Here is a 22,562-nt window from a genome sequence, read left to right as displayed (position 1 = left end):
TTTACAAGGCAACACCAACCTTCTATAAGAGTCTGTCTGTATCTGCTGTTAGCTGTAGGAAGACCTAAAAGAGCAGTTCAGAGGATACACCCAACTTAGGTTTCTAAGTTAAGATGAATCCCATACACAATGAAGACAGTTCTTTTCCTGTGTGCCATATGTTTGAGCTAAAACCTGTAAATCAATATTCCACCTCAAATATTGATAGCTGAAGGTTAACAGAGTTTGTGGTGCAGGAGTTTACAAGAGAATCTGATTTGTGGCAGAGTCCTGACTGTACTTCAGTTCAGAAATGGACTACTTTTCATTTCTATACTGGATGTACATACAATAAAAAAATAACCTAGCTGTCACTTCCTGCAGCTGCATTTTGTAATACACAGTTCTCAGTAGGGAAATGTTAAATATAAAAGGTGTGAGCACATAGCTGGGAGGAGGTGACAAGCAGATAGCAGGGCTGGGAGAGAGATTTTGACAAGTGGGTAGATAAGAACCTCATGAGCTCGAACAAATAAATGCAGTGCTCTCTACCTGGATGCGTTCAAAAAACCCAGTAGTGCATTTTTAGTATTTGATTCAGGTGCCTGTAGACAGATTTGGGGCCATTCAGAATGCCCTGTAGTATCCCTTCAGGCCTCCAGCTTCAGAAAGGTCAGCTTCAGATGTCAGAAAGGTCCATGTCAGAGTTGTCATGCCTTTGCAGAAGTTTTGAATACCACAGAACATCTCAAAAGCACTAGATGTCTATGTTAAGGCCCCTGAATCAGACTCTAAATGGTTTTCCTTCTTAAAATTCCCTCTGAGCATCTTACAAGAAAAAGACATTGACTGTTCCTTGCCTGTCTGCTGGCAGAGTGAAGAGTAGCTGTAAGAGACATGTGTAACCCAGCACACAGAAACAAGATTTCCTACCTTGTCTCATGCAAAAAGTAGAAAAATTGCTACTAGGACAAGAACAGATCAACACCACAGAGCCAAGGGAACATGGCAGTGAAAATTGCTACACTGTGTAAATCCCCAGTAAGCTCTTCTGCCTGCCCAGCCTCATGGCTGGACCTCTTAAAAAGAGCCCATAATATTGGTTAGTCTGGGATAAACTCTAAAGGTCTTTCACAAGGTCTGCAGTCACAGTATATAAATGTGTCTGGGCCAAACAGTAATTATCAAATAAAAATAAGGGCACAATTCAGCTCTTGTTACTTTTAGCACATTTAGATTATTTTAAAGCTTGTCTTCCCCCTTTTGTCCCACTGATACCCTACTGATTTATACACCCCGCTATCAGTGCTGTGTTTTGTTGCTGGTTTTTCTCCACTTACAAACTACAAATATATTTTGAATCATCTGAGTTACTATTTGAACCCTCTCTTCAAGCAGACATCTTTAAACACAGCCCCTTGTGCTGCTCAGTGCCTTGGCAGCATTTGGCTGACCTTTTCTTTGGAATGGTAGACAGCAGCAATAGATCATGAGAGAGAGAAATAATTACTTTTGACAGGGATCTGTGACAGACTTTCCAAATAGTATCTCCATGACAATTATTTTTGCCTGCATTTATCCTAATGGGGTTACATACAAAGACAGATTTGATACAAGGGACCACCTTTACTGCAGTTTGGCTCAGCTCTCTCTGGTTGAGCCTAGTCCCCGTCCAGCTTGTTGCTGATCTCATAAAATATATTTTTTAAATTCTGGGTTTTCCCAGTTCTGTCATATTTCAGCCTCCTAAGAACTGAGCTATGTAAATTAAGAAGACTACATTAGAGAAGGTAAATATCTATGAGCACAGTGGAATGGGGCTTTAACTGCTGGATGTGTCCGTTTTCAGGTGCTGCAACACTCAGAGCCTTTTAGTTATCACTTGAAAAAGTGTTGGGCCTTGGATAACATCTCACAAGAAGTGTTTTTGGGGGGCAGATTAAAGATTTGTCATTTTTGATAACACTAAGCAGAAAACCTGGAAGAGTTGAGCAGCTCACTATGTCAGGGAAGTTTGCTGCTCCCACATAGAAGGAGCTGGGTATAGGAGTGACATAACTTGGAATGCACAGGGATCATAAAATCCTAGAATCTCCTGAGTGGCAAGGGACCCACAAGGATCACTGAGTCCAACTCGGGGCCCTGCACAGGACACCCCAAGAATCCCACTGTGATAGATGTGATCCCTTCCTGATGGGTGGATCTCTTGACCCACCTGCCTTCAAGCTTCCCCGCCCTTAATATTCAGAAAGATGATTATTGCTAGGGAAGTATTTTCCACGCTCATTTAGGGTCCAGCACACTGAAGAACTTCAGAAGTGGCACAGGAGTGAACTGTGCCATCTGTGACCTTTTAACACATCCCATTAGCAGACCAAGCTTTCCAGCTCACTGATAAGCTTCTACCTTCATTTTTCAATCTTCGCCAGAGGTTGCTGATTTGTGCTCAAAGTGTCCAAGTTGGGTGCTTTCCTACGAGTGAAGTTTTCTTGAAAGTGACAATTTTTTTCTCTGAAGATATTTTTATCAGCGTTTTGCGTGGAAAGATCAGCATGGTGTCAGGGATATACTTTGTATCACTTTCCAGAAACTTTCCAAGCATTTCTCCAGAAAAAAAAAGAAAGGAAGAAAAAAGAAATTTTAAGATCTGGTTATACTTTAGCAGGTAAATTAGCTGAAAATCCCATCTTTATTGCGACTTCTCTGGTCTCAAAGCAGAACAAGGGCAGAAAAAGCTTTGCCTGATGTTTTTTCAGTCTTCTCTTAAATTTTGTACCATAATGGGTACCTGTGAAATAACTGTCGCAGTCAGTCAGAAATACCCACACTCTGGAGAAGCAACTCACTTAGAATACAGAGGAGTTTGGAAAAGAAAGAGAAGGAAGAATTCAAGGGAAGGGAAAGGAGTTGCAGACTGTAGGTGAGGCCAAGAGCTTTATCACTTAAGTAAGAAGGAAAGGAATTCTAAGCAAGTACCAGAATAAGTAGGAACAAACATGAGGTCAGAAAATAAGACTGAGAACACAGATAGAAAAAAAGGCTAGAGGTAGATGGTAGATCAGGTAGAGAGGGTCAGAAGTGAGGTAGGAGAGGAGCACTTTTAAAGAAGGAGACATGGATAAGTCAGAGGAGAGAGGGTGGAAGCAGGATTCACTAATCTCTTGGAGAGACTTGCGTGTTATGATCAGGATCAGGAAACATCCTTAAGGCCAAGCAGGGCATGATATTTTTCTGGGAAAAGGAAGCCAGGAGACAAAAATTAGAGGCTTCTAAAACCTGTGATGATAAAAGACAGAAAATGGAAGCTAAATTGATGGGCTGTAATTATCTGAGATCCCAGGCTCTTTTCTCCATGCATCCTGGAACTCCTTTTAGGAGTGAGACCCTTTGTAAACCCTGACTTAAAGTGGTACTTTGTTCTTCTGTTCTTGCATGTAACAGAGGTGGAGAAAGCGGGAGGCATTCCTTGGCTTCCAGAAATAACCCTATAAGTTACATATATCATTTCATACTTGATGCCTACTAGGTGCCTTTTTAGACATGTCTGCCAGAGCTTTTATACAGGTGTGTTTGATAAATTACAGCTTCACTGCCTTTTCCTGTCTGCTCGCTGCTGATTTAACACCTCATGGATTGCTTTTCCACAGGCTCTACAAGAGGAGATTAATGTTTCCGGCAGTAAAATAAAAGTGAGTTACCTGAGCAGTCGCACAGCTGGCTACAAATCAGTGCTGCGGATCAGCATGACCCACCCCACCATCCCCTTCAACCTCATGAAAGTCCACCTCATGGTGGCCGTCGAGGGACGCCTCTTCAGAAAGTGGTTTGCAGCAGCTCCAGACCTGTCCTACTATTTCATCTGGGACAAGACAGATGTCTACAGCCAGAAGGTGTATGGGCTCTCAGAAGCCTTCGGTAAGTGACCTCAGGGTTCGTGTCTCCTTTTAGAAGCAGCTAAGTGGCAGTGACAGACCTTGTCCTAGGTCAGTGTGGTCTCACTGCAGACACGTGAAATGGTCCCTGCAGATCCGCCGCAGCACACGTTCCCCAGCAGATGAGTCACAGAATGGTTTGTGTTGAAAGGGACCTTAAAGACCATTTAGTTCCAATGTCCGGTCATGGGCAGGGATGCCATCCATTAGATTAGGTTGCCCAGAGCCCCATCCAACCTGGCCTTGGACACTTTCAAAGGCAGAGTACGAATACTTACCTGTTCTCTGGCTCATGGCCCAGCATGCACATCCTGAGCTGTTCCCATCATATTCATACAGAAGGAATTAACTGGGACTGGAAGTGTTTGGCTGCCTCTCACCTATAGCCAAAAACTGTCAAGACTGCTTTGAAAGGAATCCCTGGGACTGAGCCCTGATTGCCGCTGCTCCTTGTGCCTGACCTTCAGGATTGGTCTAATTTTAGTTTCCACTTCGTTTCCTGTTTGAGAATGCCATCCCATACTGGGTGTTTAGTGAGCAGAGGTAATGCAGTTCTGCAGTGATTGCTTCCCATCTGTCAACACCCAGTGGACATTCAGTTACAGGTCTTCAGCTGAGTTTAGACTAGACTTCTCAGGCTGCCAGGAAATTATATCAGCAAAATAGGGGAGAGATCCCAAATTAGCAAATACAGCTCCTCTTGACAGAAGGATGGTTCACTGATGCCTCATAGCTCACTTGAAGATAAGTCTCTTTAGAGGAGTTGCAGGATGCCTGGTTTTCCAGGAGGAGGAATAGGTGCCTTCGTTCTCTCACTCAGGCTCAGCTGCCTTGAGCAGGCTGGGTGATACAGCCTGCTGAGCCTTACCCAACTCGGAGTCTACATGGAGAAACGTGTCCTGGTAGCATATCCTGAAGTACTCTGCTTGCATGCTCTTGAAGATGCTAGATCAGCAGTGGGTCCTGGAGTGCTCCGTGAAACAACTTGAGTACCCAAGCAGGTCTGAGCACATCAGCATTCGTGCCTTCAATGATTCCCACCTCCAGAACAGTGAAAAATACTGACCTTTCATATCCTAACTTACTTACATCTTCCTCTGATACAATCTGATTCTGCAAAAGGCTATGTTTGATGGGGTATCCTGAGTTCTCTCGGTGCTCAGCACTCTTCAAAGAGGCTGGGAAACTTGTAATATCAGACTTTTTTCTTTCTATCTAGTAAAAAAAAAAAAGATCTATGTAATTGCTTTTCATTTGTGTGGAACTTGCAGTTCTGCTCTGCTTCAGCTGTAAAGATTAGAAGAAAAGCAGACCAATGAAAATGGTCCTGCTTCTGCTTCTTCTGAGAAAATGGTAAAGTAGTCATTATTCTGTCAAAAACATGATTTTCCTTCTGCTGACATAATTTTAAGCAGCTCCAGTGTGTTCAGTGGAGTTACTCCTGAAAGGTTCTGATTAGACATCACAGCAAGCAAACGTTTGACATTAGCAATGACCACAAGTCAGCCTGGCTGAGACTGCTGCCTCTGAGGGGCTCGCTGCCCCATGCATGAATTCTGCAAGTCTTTACCTTCCAAGAAAGGTCATGATCAAGATCAAGTTCCTGGCATGCACTCTTTGATCAAAGAAAGTAGGTAGGAGTAAAATTCTCCCGTTTGAGAGTCCAGCAATAGTTTACACTCTCAAATCATAGAATATCCTGAGTTGGAAGGGACTCCCAGAGATCAAGTCCCAATCTCAATATCCATTGTTTTAAAATGTGTCATTAAAAAAGTGTCTTTTAAATTTTTAGCACATTTGCCCAACACCTACAATGGCATTGACCTTTTTAAATGCAGAATAGACTTTCAAGAGAAAAAGTATTAGGACTGTGTATTATGATGATTTTCAATTAAATTAGCAGTTTTCTGTAGAAATGCTCTTACCCCTGTTCGATTGAGACTCTGTGTGTGCTGGCACTGTATTTCTGGGTTACTAACATAAGGAGTCTTTTGTTTCTCTCTTGTTCACAGTTTCAGTAGGTTATGAGTATGAATCCTGTCCAGACTTAATCCTGTGGGAGAAGAGGACAGCTGTTCTTCAGGGTTACGAAATCGATGCTTCCAAACTTGGAGGATGGTCCCTGGACAAACACCATGCCCTCAACATACAAAGTGGTAGGTTGTCTGTGACACATAACAGGAATAATACAGCATTGCAAGTTGGTCCTTATCACTACGAATTCAAGAAAAGGAAAGGAAAAAAACCTGACCAACACATGTTCTCTCTCGTGTATTTTACTAACAAATTATTTCTAGCAACCTACATTTAGAATCAATTTAGTGTACAAAATGTAAAAGTAGCTGGCCATCATGAAGTAGTTGAATGTCAGCCTGTCTAACTTTGTAGTGTTGTAAAAGAAGGGCATTAACAAGGAAAATATTCCTAAAATAACAAAGGGGAGCCTATTCGGATTGGAACTGTCACTAAGCATAAATCCACCCAGAGGCATCCTCCAATGTGCCAAGTGTACTTGCAAAACAAGAGGCTGCATGGGTCCTAAGGGAGAATGGAAAGTTCCAGAGTCCTTGAAGACAGCTGAGGACTGCAGCAGGGAGGCTTAAAAGCTGATCAGAACATGTTCAAAGGTGGAAGCATTGTGTCCCTCTGGATAACAGTGGTATGGGAGCAAACATCTCATTCAGCCCACATCACTGCCAAGATCACTACACTTAGAGGGAAAATAGGCAGAGCTCCTCTAAAACTTTGCAGATGAAACATTTCTCTAGCGAATATCCCATGGTCTTCCTGCCCCTTACTTTTCCATGAGCTATGTAATTTCTTTTTTTTTTGCCTGGTAGACTGCCAATTACAGGGCAAGAAGGAACAGACAGGGCAGGTAAAAATTCATGAGGTGCTGAGAAGTGTATTTCATTCAAAGGTAAAGACAGTCTTGTTCTCCCTACGTATTTTCCTTCTGCAGGATATGTAATGGGTCTAAAAAAAATTCAGAAAAGAGGCTCCTCATTTGAAACTATCGGAAAACAGTACTGTGAAAGATAATAAACCTCCTTGCTACTTAACAGATTCCCCAGCTGACATTCAGCATTGCCAGTTTGTGCTACCTTTGGTCTCAGTTTCCCTGTCTCTCTTTAATTTCCTTGATACTGTTTTCTCTCTCTAGGAATCTTGCATAAAGGAAACGGGGAAAACCAGTTCATTTCCCAGCAGCCGCCTGTAATTGGGAGCATTATGGGCAATGGCCGCAGACGTAGCATTTCTTGTCCAAGCTGCAATGGTCTGGCAGATGGGAACAAACTCCTGGCTCCTGTTGCCCTAACCTGTGGGTCTGATGGAAGTCTTTATGTTGGAGATTTCAACTACATCCGAAGGATCTTCCCCTCTGGCAATGTCACCAACATACTGGAGCTGAGGTACTCTGTGTGAATGTGGCCGTTTAGAATAATGCTCTTAAGTTCTGCAGAAATCCTATGTACCCAAAAGAAAAATGAGCAGAACTCTTTAAAAAAGGCAAACAACACAGCAAAACAGAGAAAAAGCTGTCTGGATCTGCCTCTTCTGCAACTCTGCTGACTTTGATTTACACCAGAGAAACACAGGCCTAGCAAGTTCTTCCAGAACTGAATCACATGCCAAAAATATTGACACATTTCTGTGCTGCTAAATCAAGCTGTGCTGATGTCTGCCTTTTCCTGTAGTCAGAAACCAGTGGGAATGCTGAAAATTAACAAGCAGCCTCTGAGATAACCAATACTTGGAAAGACACAGCACTGATGATGATATGTAGAGGTTAATCAGGACTGATAATCACTCATAGTTTAGACAGGATGATCACTCTAGGCAGTCATAGACTGGGGTTTTCTAGTTGTTTTTTGGGGGACAACTGTATCAGCCCCTTTCAGTTCCCAACTGAACAGCAGTGTCAGGCTGAACATGCAGATGGAGCATCTGGAAGTAAGTGGAGAGTTTCCTTTTAACCCCAAAAAGCAAAGGAAAAAAAATAAACCAGTAGAAATAATGAGGAAGGGGTAGGAACATCCATTAAAAACAATGAAGCAGCAGGAAAAGTATGATTTGTCCCAGGTTCTGAGAAAATGGAATAAATTGTGACTGAACCAAATTTCAAATTGACCTCACTGGGGATATTTTTTCTATCTAAAATTTCTGCAGCAAATACAAGTATCCACTTCAAAGCAGTGGGGCCTGGTTCTGGGCTTTGCGTGGCCAGACAAGCCTCACTCCAGGAAAGTCAGATAGAGTTAAGGGAGTATTCCTGAATGAGTCTTCTGTGCTTGACAGGCCTGAACTCAGGTCCTGAGAAGTCAGTGTGAGGATAACCTGGTATGAAAGGTTCAATATTGCCATTTACCTCTCAAGATCTGGCCTGAAAGTGAGAATCTTCCCGAAAGTAAGACCCTCCCTCCTCAGATTTAATATTCCCTGCTGCTGAGGACAAACATAATACTGCATTTCTGCAAGGACTGCAGCCAAATTTGTGCAAGATCGCCTTAGTCCCTCATGCACAAACATGCCGTAGTCATTAGACCTTGCCAAAGGTCTTCTTTGGCACTCAGAACCGTCATTGTAGATCATGGTGTATGGGACAAAAAATCCAGCCAGCCACCAGAAGGCCGGCACTTACAGAATAGCTGCCTTGGTATGTGCACCTCAGAGGGCTGGGGCACCTTTTAAGTAACGCAGCAAGAGCCTCATGTTTGCTACTCAGTTTCACGATACATGAGAACATAATATCGCTCGTGTTTGTAAGGTGGGAAGCTGGGATAAACCTTCAGACCTGGTCCTCGTTAGAGTGTAATATCCTTCCAGTACCAGAAAGTTATTTTAATGACCAAAGGTGAGATTTCCAGAAGAGCCTAGGTGAGCCCAAATCCCATTGCAATGGAGTAGAATTAATATCTCATTCCCAGAAGTACAATTTTGAAAACTCAATTCCTGTTTCATTGTCAGTGGAAATACCAGACCCATCAGAGTTTTTGCGAAGTATTTCCTCATTGGGGAAGAGAAAATTGGAAGCCTTGACAGAGTAGCCTTGCTGGCTGTTGTGTAGAGCCACAGAGTTAAATTTACTTCAGAGTTAAATCTGCTGCAACGATTGCTGCTTCATCTGTGCAAACACTCAGGTTACTGGATCTAATAAACATTTCTTCACTCTGGTATGCTATAAAGTAAGTGGGTTCAGATGTCAGCTGGCTAAAAGCTGTGGGGGAAAGCCATTGCTTTTGGACTAAATGGAGTTTGCTTGTGTCTTCTCAAATCAGCATCTCCTTTGAGATTAACACCCTCACTATTTGGCTTCGAGGTTTGTTTGCAGGGGTGGCTTTGGAGTGTAGTGTTCTGGAAAGCAAATGCATTGTGGGTTGCAGAGAGCTGCAGCTGGGTGTGTAACTTAGACCTGTGAAAAATGTCCAGCTCAGCATAATTTCAGTCCTTTGGGCTGGAGTTCACGAGGTTACAGCAATGAACTGCCACCCATAACTGTGCAACTCTTAAGTCACCTTTGTAAATCACAAGGTGTTGCTTTGACTGAGGGTGAAAAAAACTGTAAAGATATCTGCATCTACATCTATTTAGCTCCGTGCTGCGCTGAGTGATAAAGTCTGATGGTCCTATCTCTTGTGTGAGTGAATAACTCCAAGCAGGTGAGATCGCACTTCCTTTGTGATATGCAGCAGTACATAAGTGAGCTCACTGCCAAGTAATATAAAATACATCAGTGTCATTCCAGCTAAGTCTTTATTTATTATTGCATTGTATGATACAGTTACTGTCAAGTTTTCAATCTGCTAATAATGCATCGAACTGAGCTGCTAACACCTCATTCTTTCTTCTATTCCCTGCTTTCCTGTCTTCTGTCAGAAATAAAGATTTCAGACATAGGTAAGCCAACCAGTGGAGAATTCTTATGCTGCTCCCTGTCTTGTTGCATGTTGTTACACAGTGAGCCACAAGTGCCATTTCCAGATGATTCAATAGCAAATGAAGCTGGCGTGATTAAAACTGGCGTAGGCAATCAGTCATCAGAACCGGGAGCCATTAATCACAATGTGAGCCATGCAAGCTTCTGCATGAGCTGTTATAGCTGGAGACAGGGGAGGTACAGGCAGGAGAAGCAGGGTAACAGCAGGAGAAGGGGGGAAGGAAAATGGGTGGGAATTTACCAAGAAAGCAGAGTGGGAACAGCAACAGAATACAGATCACTGGAACGACTAGGATGGAAAAATAATTCTCCACAGTGAAAAGCCTTCCTTTTGAGTTTGGGGGATTTAACAGGCTTAATGAAGATCCGTATGTCCCCCAGCATCACCCACCCAGGGAAGTTAGGTTTTGTAACTTTTTTCAGTCTGAGCTTTCATAGAGAGCTTTGACACGTGAAAGTCTGTCAAGCTCAGATAGGAGGTAGTACAACTCAGAACCTTAGCCAGGAAATGCAATAAAAGAGTAATGACAAGAAAACAAGATGAAAGAGAGACTCCTAAATTGGAGCTTTGTCACTAAGAATATTTGTCACTTGGGTTCACTGGAGTTTCAGTGGGTTTGATCCAATCAGTTGTATTCCAGAAGGTGTCAACATCCTGTCTCTGCCTGTGTTAGCAAGGACTTCTCTGACTCTGACAAGTTTCCCAGCCTTCTCCCTGGTTGCTTTTCTAAATCAGAAGCTTAGACTGTGTGGAGTTGGGATTTTTGTGTGTGCGTGTTTAGTTTTCTTTTGCATTTGGGATTGGGGATTTTTCTTGCTACATGCTTTTCATTTACTACTTCTTTGACTTCGTAGAGGCTATGCTAAACCAGAAATGTTCCTTTTATCTGCATGCCTGGAAATGAAATGGAGTAGAAACTGATTTTTTATCCTATTGCCAGAACAATAATGAAGGGCTGACCTTCACAGTATAATGGACTGGCCCAAAGCATCTATTAGCAGGGCTGAGAGGTTGGTACCCAAGACCTTTTCAGTGATTGTCCTCATCAGGCTGAGTTCCAGCTCCCTAGCTCCTCTTTCACATCATTTGAAGGCTATAGAAAATTTCATTTCTCTTTGGAACAGCCAGGTTGTATCCTTAATGCCCAAGAAATACACAGCCACTAAAGTGCATCTGCTTTGACAGGGAAGGGCAGCAGCTGGATACCTGTTACGAGAAGAGGTTTTGTGTATGAAAGCAGTAACTGAAGGAAGATCTATGGACTGGCCACAAATGCTGCAGATGCCACCAGAGCCTTACAAAGTTGGCAGGGCTTCGGCCTTTAGGCAGTTCCTAAAAACTAAGAAATTAAGTGAAAGAAATCTGAGACATGCCTGCTTCAGTGCAGTCCAAAGGGTATCAGGGAGGGGGGAAGCAAGTGAGGAGCTCCAGATCAAATACTCCCGTCTGTGACTACATTGAGGGAGTCACCCATCCATTAGTGCCTGTTCTGTGACATTTGCTTTAATGCTTCTGGCTAGGAAGCCTCTTTGCTCCTGAGCCTCAGGGAAATGAGTGGGTGTAGTCTCAGCTAAAGCTCCAGTGCTTTGAAGGTCCTAAGCTTGACCCCAGTGACCAGCAACAGTTCAGAGGGTGTGATCCACAGGACTGAATCTTAGTGGTTTGGAGAAGCTGAAATCCGTATGCTAAAGCTGCCTCATTTCAGGGGAAAGGATTCCTCCCCAACATGTAGCCTTTGGTGAGCTTGATCTCCAGAGGTTCTGGGGCTACCCACTAAGAGGCTCGGCTTTACAGCTCTGTGTATGTAGCCAGGGTCTCACTCTGCAACAGCCTAAATAAGGGATGTTAGCTAAGCCAAAAAGCATCACCAAATCATGATGCCTTCTCTTCAGGAACATGGAGGGCAGTGAGGCATTTCTGTCTTGCAAATATACAAAATGTGGCCACACTTAAATTTATTCTTACTTTCTTGTTTTCATTCATACTGTAGAGAAAAGTCTACAATTAGTGGCAAAGAGAGGTATCTCAGCAAACAGCCCTAGGATCAGATGAAAAGTCCTTTGCCATCTCTGGCCTGGATTATGGCATTGTTATAAAGTTTTATTGTCCAGCGTGTCACACTAGAAGAGCTTTGGGCATGACACACAAACTGCAAACACTAAAAGGCCAAGTGTAAATTCAGCCCACTGCACTGTGTAGCCTCCATAGGTATTAATCTACTGAGTGTCACCCAGGGAAAAAAGACCAGTGCCTCACACAAGCTACAATTAGATCCTCTGGTTCTGAGCTTCAGGGTGCTTAGCATGGAGCCATGGAAACACAGCCCCACTGAACAAAAACTTCCTGTCTGCAGGAATTTGGTAGTCCTTTAGTCATCGGCAAATGTATGTGGCCTGCAGGGCTCAGAGGGGAAGTGGGTCGCTGGCACAGAAAGAAGAGGTGAATTTGTGTCCTTAAACAGAGACATCAGTTCCAAAGAACCCCAGGGGTTTATCCAGGTCAGTGGTTGTGGGTAACTAATTTTGGTGGTATGACTGCTCCTGTCTGTTGACCACAGTTGGAGCCAGAGCTGTACATTTACCAGTAACAGAACTTGTCCTTTGAGGAGGTGGTAGATGCCCTTGCATTTGAGAAACAAAGATAAATGTTAAAAATAGTCAGACCAGTCCTACCCCAAAAGGTGATATTTCTCTCCACTGCCTGTAAGGCAGCCAGCTCTGATGTGAGCATCCACTTTGTAACCATCTAAAGCTTGGTGATATGAATACCTTGGCATTTTACAGAAGCCAATAAAAAGGTGCAGTCTGCTGTGCTGATGTTTTATAGGGACCCTGCTGAAAACAAGGACCATCTCCCTTTTCTCATCTCTATTCCTTAGAGACTGGCTTCGCACTCTGGAGCAGGAGGTTCCTTCCTAGGACTCCTCCAAAACATGGGCTCTGGGCCCAAAGGGATAATACCAGCCTGTGTTCAAAGCCTGTGCATATATCATAGTACAACTGAAGCAATCCACAACCCAAGCATCATACCTCTGCCAGCTCACCCAACTTTTTATCCCATTTCTCCCTATGCCTGTGTGTAAAGAATCAAGTAAAGCACAAACACTTTAAAATGGAGTTTGAACCCATTAACACAACTGCAGAGCTCCAAAATTGGTACTGGCACTATCCTGCCCAAACAAGGAGAATGGTAAAAGGAAGGGGAGAAGGCAGATGTGTGGAAGAGACTGTACGCAACTCCAAACAAGCGGGATCACTGTGGACTTGGAAGATTTCCCTGTGCTTTCCCAGCACATCATTGTGTCACAAGCATACAAGGAAGCAGTATCACCTCCATTTCACTTTGGCTTGCAGAGCCATGAAACTGTTCTCACTCCCCGTGACTACACCATCATGCCCACTAATACCCATCAAAGTGTCAGTTCTTGGCTAGGGACCAGCCCATCCCATCACTGCAACTTCAGGGTTATTGCTTCAGGAGGTGTAAAATAGCAATGCAATGCTCAGGTTTTCTTCTAAAAAATTGTAAGAGCTCAGGGAACACTCTGGGAAATCAGCTCTTCCTCCACAGTCGTTTTCTAGTGTCAGTGTCAATATGGGGGATAAATATTCTAAGACTTCAAATAATATAGCTGATTAAGTCTTTTGAATAGTAAAAAGTCCTGTCTTTTGTTTTGGACCGTTACTTAACTGAGAAATGAGAGAGGATAAAAGGGGGGAAAAAGTCTTCCCTGCTTCACCCCAGGCAGATTTATTTCAATTGCTGTTCAGCCCAGTCCAATTTACCACTTGGATTTGCCTATTGATTGTGGCTTTAAATAAAAAGTGAAGCCCCAATGTTCCTGGCTCCACTGCTCATGCTCTATCACAGATAAAGGGAAGCAGTTTGGGAGATTTTACGTGACCACCGTAAGTTTATTTAAGCATCTTTCACTCTGAAGGATCTCAAAGCGTGGGGAAAAAGCTCCAGTGTATAACACTGTGCAATTTGTGCTAGGGCAGAGCATGATACCATCTCCCTGTAATGTTGAAAACAGTTGGCAGAGGCCAGAGGGGTAGATTCTAGCTTGACCATTTTTAACAGATTGTTTCAGCATCTATTCTATACAAGAGCTGGGAATAGAAAATTGTTTTAAGAGCTCTCTTTTTTACAGAAGATTGTAATCAATAATAAAATCCACCAGAGTGAGGCTGTGAAATCCAAAAATAAATCACAACAGTAGTGCTGGGAGAGGGGAGCAGGAATTTCTCTCTGTCCCCATTTTTCTCCATCTCTGGGTAAGTCATTTGCCTTTGCCCGTCTGCAAATAGCCAGTTCTAAAACTCAGGGAAAGTTACCTGTGCTTGCCAGTCAAAGATGGTAAAGGATTGCAAGTGCCATTAAAACTGTCCTCCTCTTGTCCACCTCCCATGCAAAATAGAGATTATGGACAGCTCAAAAGCTGACTGACATTCTGCAGGGCTTTGTTAGGAAACTCAGCAGAAAATGCAGGGCCCTGATCAAAATGGATGATGGATTCCCACAGGGAACTTCTTCCACTAGGGTTGAAGCCACTTGCTTAGTGTGAGTGACATGCAGGTGAATGAAATAATACCCTCCCAGCCTGCTGTCATTGGGAGGGAATACACATGGAGACTGAACTGTCAGGCTGGAGCTGTCTTGAAGGTCAGAGCATTTATTTAGCAAGAATCAGTGTCATTTTTGGAGATGAAATCTGTTCGGACTTTAATGGGATAAAACACAAGGGATATTCCAGAATAAATCAGAATGGTGCTTTTCCCCCACCCCCATATTATTAAATAATTTTAATGAAAAACCAATTTTCTGCTCTTTAAAGAAGAGGATAACTCAGTAATTTCTATGTGTCTGAAGAGGGGGTAATTTTCCTAACATAAAGGTTGAGAGGAATTTTCTTGTTATGAGGAATAGAGTCAACTGTGATCGACACTCAAGTTTCTAGCCAGCTTGTCTTGGACCAATTCCATCAAGTGCAAAATTGTGAACTGTGGCCTAGATTTTTATTATGAATTCTTTGGACTTGATGAGCTTGGACAGCTTGAAGGTGTTCTGGGAAAATGTAGATACTTTCATACTTCTGATTACTACTTAGCCTTTCTTAGTACGAAAAAAACTGTTCAGGACAGGTGTTAAAAGTCTAATCTGTTGGTTTCAGGCTTAGAAGAGATGCAGCTCAAGGCACACTAGTAGTAAACAATTTTAATAGAAGATGTTAATAACTTTAGGATCTATATTAAAATACAGGTAAAGTTTTTGCAAGACAATTGTTTCGATTTTGTCTAAAACCATCTGGTTGGTTTTTTTTCTGGCCAGTCCTATTGGATGCTTTCCATAAGGTGGATTCTAGTTTATTAATTTCTTCAGTCTTGGGCTCATTTAATGTTGCAGTCATGGAGCTAAAAATATTATCATTCTGTGTGCTCATCCCATTTTCTCAGCCACCCTTTCTTGTGTCCAAGGAAACGGTGAGCAGGGCATGTTTAACAGGGGACTGTTGTTCAGGTTCCTTGGCCTAGTACCAGTTCATGCTTTACTTGGGGAAAATGTGCCACTCAAGGAATTATTTTGTTTCTCTCATCATTGAGGTCCAGCTGAATTCAGTGGCAGGATTCCATTAATCCGCCTGAGGCCAGGACAGGACTTCAGAGTCTTTGCTGGAGTCAGCAAGAGCACCAGATGAGCCTTGATGCAGTGATCTTGCAGGGTGTATCTTCAAGTGCTTTATACAGGGAGTCTCCTTTTGGAGTTTGTATTAGTCCTTTGTTGGGAGGGCAGATTTTTTTTTATTATTTTTTGTTTTATTTCCCTACTGTCCTGTGTTTTCCCTTCACTTCCTGGCACTGCACGAACACCAGATTCAGGGCTATGTCTATAACAAGTAAATTAGGCAAACACAGGCAGTGGGACTCAACCTGTAGTAGTTCCTGGCACGGTTTTGGCTCAGACCAGAGAGCCCTTTCCTTTGGTTGCTTCCCTCCATGCCAGAGAGCACCCCAGGCACAGCGACTGCTAACAGATACAGCTTGGGATCCTGTGCTGTAACACACCGTGTACTAACCTTGTCCAGTACAGCACTCCTTCACTTTCCCAGTCTTTCTGCCCTGTGCGTTTTTATTCTCTAAAGTGCTTGCGTTGCCTGTTGACTTAAGGAAACACATAATCCAAAAAATTAATAATGTCATACCTTTGTTTTTCAGCCACAGCCCAGCTCATAAGTATTACTTGACCACAGATCCTATCACCGGCTCCATCTACCTCTCTGACACCAACAGCCGACGTATCTATAAAATCAAGTCAACCACATCAGTGAAAGACATTGTGAAGAACTCAGAGGTCTTGGCTGGAACTGGGGATCAGTGCCTCCCGTTCGATGATACCCGCTGTGGAGATGGAGGCAAAGGCACTGATGCCACCCTTACAAATCCCAGGGGTGAGACTGCTTCTTCTCCACTGGCTTTTTTGAAGGGGGATTTTTGAAAGCAGCTTGTTTAGTAAGACTGGAGATTGCTCTCCTCTCTAGTTCTGAAACACATCCTAAGGGCTTGCTTCTGGAAATAAGTGAGTATGTCTCACCCTCAGCTAGTTGTGTCATGGTTCTTCCAATTGGCATGGCTGGGAGGAATGCTGAACCAGAGGGGTTCAGTGATGGGCACATGTCCAGAGGGCAATGGAATAAATCCACCCATTACTTTTATACCCATTTAGCCATTACTCCTTCTTACTAACAGTGCTTGGTCCCTCCCAACCTGAGCAGGATTCACTAAAATTCAGTTCACTGAGGCTTTCTTGGCATTAAAAAAAAGCCCTATAAGCGTTGCTGTATGTATATATAAAAGGGCAGCAAAACTAGCATACAGCTCAAAGTACACAAATGGTGGTTTAGACATTGACATTATATATCACAGCATCCAGCTTAAATCCTGTAGGGGGGTAGATACTAACTTTGATATGGGAATGCTAATTCAGCTTAATTTCACCTGGTTCTGACATACTGAAATGTGATAAAAGCACAGTTGAATCAGAATAAAAGCATCACACAGCCTTCATGGCTGTGAACTAAATTGTTCAAAACAGGTTTAGCCAAACATATGCAGTCCTGTGTGTAGCCAAGACTTCAGTCTGGCAGTCTCAAGGTAACAAGCTCTGCAGATGGAGGATGTCGCTCCTCCCAGCTGTCCACAGCTCCACAGAAAAAAAAGCACACGGGGCAATAGAGATGAAGTGGAAAGCATTGTTTGTACACACATTTTCGACCGTGTTTGTGAAGAGGGCTGAGAAGGACACCCACGCAGGAATGTTTTTTGAGATGTGGCATTTTTGCTTGTTATATGTCTTCTTTTGCCCAGCTGTTCAGAGTATGAGGAGTTATTTATAGGTTCTTGGCTTTGACATCAATGTGCTGCATCAGGGAGTGGTAGCTCCCTCCTTCCTCACTACAACAATGGCCAAGCCTATCCCAGCCTCTTTGTAAAGCAACTCCTCAGCAAAACCTGGGGATCCTTAAACAAGTGCCCCTGCCCATGGCAGGGGGTTTGGATTAGATGACTTTCAAAGGCCTCTTCCAACCCAAACCGTTCTATGATTTCATGTAAAGTTATTTCACTAAAAGCAGATAAGATTCCCAAAGAAGTTGTGGCTGTCCCATCCCTGGAAGTGTTCATGGACAGGTTGGATGGGGCTTTGATCAGCCTGGCCTAGTGGGAGGTGTCCCAGCCCATGGCAAGGATTTGGAACTAAATGCTCTTTAAGGTCTCCTCCAACCCAAACCCTTCAATGATTCTATGATTCTCAGGAAGTTATTTTTCATGACATAGAGATGACATTGTTACTGAATCCAAGAAACCCAGACTGATTTAATGGCCTTTTGTGTCAGGTCTAGCTGTGATTTTTTTTTTTTGTTATATGTCAGCTAGATGTTTCCTGGCAAGGATGCAGAAAAATATACTATGGAAGACCTGTTTTTTTGCCAAAAAGCATCAAAACCCAGACTTCTATGCTTGTAATATTTAAATAACCCAGCATGGTTTCCAAGCACTCCAGAATCCCATGAGTTGACCATAATATTGGGCTGAAGTATTGCCAGAAGCACAGGTATAGAAAAGAAACCGGTGGTCAGTTTGCAGTGTAGAATTTGTCTCACTGAAATGAGAAGACCAACTGAAAAGAAAATTAAGTGACTTGGGCAGAGAGATTCAGGCAGTCCAGCAGATGAATCATGAGATCAGGGAATCTAGAAATCTGTAATCCAATTTTCTGCACCTCTTTGAAGTTCAGTCAGTGCAAAAAAAAATACCCCACCATTTTTGTTGGTCCTCTGTTCTCCCTTGTACAAGATAAGAGGGATATTATTCATTTCCATCGATGGGTGAATGTTACAAGGTTTAGATGACTTATTTTTCTGCTTTGCTATAGCAAACAGCTCTGGAGTTCAAAGTTTTCAGCACTGAAATCCTTCTTGTTGGCAACTGAGGCTCTCAGGAGGCCATTCTTCCACCTCAATCATATAACAGCAAAATTCTTGCATTCATTCCTCAGAGCTCAAAAATTTCACAAAACAGAAGTAAATTGAGGGTGAAAGAGGAAATGACATGAAGCAAAATGACAACAAGAAAATAATAATCCAGAAAGCCCACTCAGCCAATAGAAAGTTCCTAAACAGTGTTCTACTGATCTGATTCTAACATGACTTTCCAAATTCTGCTGAGGCAACAGCTACGGCAGGTGGGACTCACTCCCCATTCCCCCCAATAAATGATGAACAGTGAAAACTCATGCTGACAATGTAATGTCACCATTGTTCATACCTTTGCAGTGGTTCATCCTAGCAGAAAAATCCAGCAAATGCTCTTCCCTCAAGTACTTCATAATAGTTCAAAATAAAATTGATTTATTGTATAAGTAACCAGTAGATCTCAAGTGACCCTGTGCTTCCATGTCTTGGCAGGTGAATAAACACTCGTAAGTGAATGGTCAGAGGAAATTATAAAATGATTCTGTAGTTGTAGAGATATCAGCTGTCCAGGGAAGGACCTGGAACGTCAGTTTTTCAAGAATCATTGCTCTTCACAGGACTCTACTTTTTAAGGCTAAAGCTGTTTTTTTTCTCTGAGCATAATTGCTTCATGCCAAGTAGGATTTCTGTATTTTAAGGACATCTTTGCACTTTTTCAAAAATCATAAGGAATAGAAGTCTTGCCTTTCATGATGTTTTAATTAGCTGATATTTGCAGCTTGCTGGAAAATACTGAGGGATACCTTCCTGCCAGATGAGAACCAGCAATTCATTAAGACTGGAGAAATAGTCATGAGCTGTCAACATATGCCTTTGCATATACCTTTAGCCTCTTGCACCAGTCAAGCATCTGGTCTGAATAGATTTTTTTGGGTCTCTTCTCGGTGGAAAGAAGCTAGTACCCTGAAGGTGGTTCATTCCATGACAATGCACATATTCAAGGTGGGATGAACCACGTTCTGGGGGTGCTGGTCTTCTCCTGGATCTGACAGACTGAAGAATAAGGTCCCCACTGCTGCAAACACTGTTCAGAATGGTTCTCCACATTCTGAGCAGCAGACTTTTCCCCATTGTTTTGATCACTTCCTCCAGTTCTCACCTCAGCTTCCATGAGTTCATACGGGATAATTTCATAGAATTGTAGAATGCTTTGGGTTGGAAGGGACCTTCAAAGACCATCCAGTTCCAACCCCCCTGCCGTGGGCAGGGATACCTTCCACTAGACCAGGTTGCTCAGAGCCCCACCTGACCTGGCCTTGAACACTTCCAGGGATGGGACATCTGCAGCCTCTCTGGGCAACCTGGGCCAATGCCTCCCCACCCTCTTGAGAAAGAATTTCTTCCTAATATGCAATGTAAATTTTAGTTTTAGTTCAGAACCATTATCCCTTGTCCTGTCAATTCATCTCTCTGAAGTACCTTCTAGACAGAGGTTCTTGTCTCACTCCACTGAAGGCAGAAGTACTCCTTTTAGATGATCAGCTTAGAAAGACATTAGGAGGGGTAAAACCCTCCAGGAATTTCCCACTTTACCTGTCTTTGGCTTGTCTAATAAAGGTAGGCTACACAAACACAGGACAGATAGATCCACAGATGAAATAGGGGTGACAGTGGTTTCATCAGAGTATTTATCATAGCTATTAGGAACCAGTCTGATGCGTCCAGTTCATTTGCCACAGAGCACAGTAAAGCTTTCAGATGCTAATGAATTTCAATATATCCTTGCAAATTAAAGTGTTACCGCTTTCTAATTATCATCTGCTAATAATGATCCTCTTCTACAAGCAATCTAAAGAAAAATTAAAACTCCAGCTTGTCAGAGCATTTCTTTTCATCTGAGTACTCACCATTGGTTCTTCTCAGGAAAATGTTGTGGCAGAGAAATTACCAAAGAGCCTGCAATTAAGAGAGATTGCAGTGACAAGTCTGACACAATAGGAAGAAGGTTTTAGAAGGCATGTGGGGAGGGAGGGAGCATCTCATTCATTTAGCACCGTAACACCAATGCAAAATGAAGTAATTAATTTGGGGACAGATTGCTTCTTTCACTGTGCCCTGCTGAATGTGTAAACAAAATCTTTGCTAAGTGTTGAAGAGTTCGACAGAATTAATTGAGGAAACTCAACCCTCCACAATCTGTTAACATTTTTATGGTCAGATAATAATAGGACCATTTTGGGGAAGACCAGAGGCTGACTGAACAAAGTACCTTGTCATTTACTCTGGCCAGAAAAGACACTTAGGGACAGGGGCAATGTGGTCTTCCTGTGCCAACACTCCAGATGCTAGTCATCGGCATTTAGGGGACTTTCTGAGGAGGTTGCACCAGACCTGTGCTAATATACCATCATCAATTGACTTAGAAACCGTCCTGAACACCTAGTTTTGTTCTTCCAGGCACCACGTGCTAATAATTTCCACAATTTCTTTAGCCAGGTTGTAAAGAAGAGTGGTCCCTTTTAGGCAAAACCACTGTTTTCTGTTCCTTTCTTGTGTATTTCCTAGTTCTTTGCTGTCTTGTAGTTCCCTTCTTGACCACTGCATAACACAAAACTGATCTTAGCAGAAAACTTTTCAGAGGAATTCCGGAATCTTTTTCCTGTGTGCTCTTTTTCACATTGTCAATGTATATGGGTAGTTAGGCTTTCTCCTTCCCCTCTGAATTCCTCTGTACTTATTGACATTGATTTTCGTCTGCCATTTTATCACTCAGTCATTCAGCATCCAGTCAAACAAGAAACGTCCAAATTTGGATTTCTTTAAGCACCTTTTCTTCAGTTAAAGGGTTTTCTCCCCCTTTTTTTTTCCTTACAGGAGCTACTTGCACAACACAACCACTTTTAGTGGTTTGTCTTGCAGAACAAACTCACCATGTCCCAGGAGCTATTTGCAGCATAACATTGTGCTGTCACCTCTTCATGCTGCAAGGTCCTGACATTTCAAGCAAATGTCATCACGTCACAACTTTCTATCAGCACAGCTCACTGGTGTGATGCACATGGTGCTACAAGCCCTTGTTTTGTAAGAGATCTCTGCTTATGCAAGGGGAGCCAGCATGATTTCATAACGTATGTATTTCATATCTCAGAACCTAAGGTTTGGATCTGCAACACTACCTGGGTAGTGGCAGCAGCTGTTTCCTCTCAGTAACTGTGAGGCTGAACTTCGAGCTATATGCTGAAAGGCTTTAATTCCCTTATGTTCCTATGGAAACATGAGGAGAGCCTTCCTCCAAAGCAAGCCAAGGCCTTGGGCTTAGCATGCATAACATGTGAATTACCCATTTCTGTGCCTGTTTGCAGGAGCGAGCTCCCAGCACTGGAACTGTGCCTGTATCAGAAAGGAAACAGAAAGGTGCAATCTAACCTCTACAATCTGCTGCAAAGAATCCATGAGATGCTTCTTTCCCTTTTCACAGAAGTCACCCATCCAAAGACACTTGTCTGTGGGACAGCAGGGCTCTTCTCCATAATTTAGTTGATTCCAAGATAATCAGCTAAAGTCAGGAAAGGATTGGAGCAGTTGCCATGGAAGGAATGTGTGCAAGTGGGAATTCGGAGCTTTGAGAGACTGCAAACTCCACTGCCCTACAGAACATCTCAGGAAATGTGAGGCAATTGAGATTGCTTAGCCTCCATGAAAGAGGGATAAGCAGAAAAGTGCTCAGTGATAAGAACACATACACATGCCATTGCCCTGGAGCAGGGTGATAAGTGGTAACTTTGCTATCCCACTTCAACTTACTCGGGTGTGCAAGCTCTTTGTCTGAGCTGGAATGCAAAATAAAGTCGTGCCCTATCAGCTGATCAGAGCTGGTTCAAGGGCCAAAGTGCATGTGGGTTATTATTACTGTAACTGGGTAGTCAGATCAGCCATCAAACCCCAGCACTGCACACAGTGAGCCACTGCCAGCATATGCTGATGCTAAGTCCAATCCAATACATATGGAACTAGCTAAGGGAGAAAATTCTGCCTCATTTAAAATCACATTATCCAGCCTGCCACCCTTCACTGGCATTGGGCTTGTCACACAGACTAATGGACAGGCACCTGGAAAAATACTTGTTGTGAACCAAGGAATGCAAGAGGTTGTAAGAGACTGTTGTGTTTGACGAAAGCCAATTAAGATCAACTAAACCTTCTATCATGTCTCTTCCAAAAAAAGTACATCTACCATATTGC

General features: G+C 42.9%; 1 protein-coding gene across 5 annotated transcripts in view; it reads left to right on the top strand.

Moving 5' to 3' along the window:
* The window catches only part of TENM4 (teneurin transmembrane protein 4), a 1,563,960-nt gene that overhangs the window by 1,487,564 nt on the left and 53,834 nt on the right, over window positions 1-22,562 (top strand). For 4 of the 5 annotated variants that reach the window (XM_032099028.1, XM_032099031.1, XM_032099030.1 and 1 more), the window contains 5 exons: window positions 3,627-3,894; window positions 5,924-6,067; window positions 7,075-7,324; window positions 9,789-9,809; window positions 16,066-16,298. In XM_032099028.1, the coding sequence (XP_031954919.1) occupies window positions 3,627-3,894; window positions 5,924-6,067; window positions 7,075-7,324; window positions 9,789-9,809; window positions 16,066-16,298 (916 nt within the window). The remainder of the gene's footprint in view (window positions 1-3,626; window positions 3,895-5,923; window positions 6,068-7,074; window positions 7,325-9,788; window positions 9,810-16,065; window positions 16,299-22,562) is intronic. The other variant, XM_032099033.1, reaches the window with a different exon arrangement.

Source organism: Corvus moneduloides, chromosome 2, assembly GCF_009650955.1.
Source record: "Corvus moneduloides isolate bCorMon1 chromosome 2, bCorMon1.pri, whole genome shotgun sequence".
Classification (NCBI taxonomy): domain Eukaryota; kingdom Metazoa; phylum Chordata; class Aves; order Passeriformes; family Corvidae; genus Corvus; species Corvus moneduloides.
The sequence above is the reverse complement of the archived record's forward strand: the minus strand, read 5'-3'. Positions and strand labels throughout refer to the sequence as shown.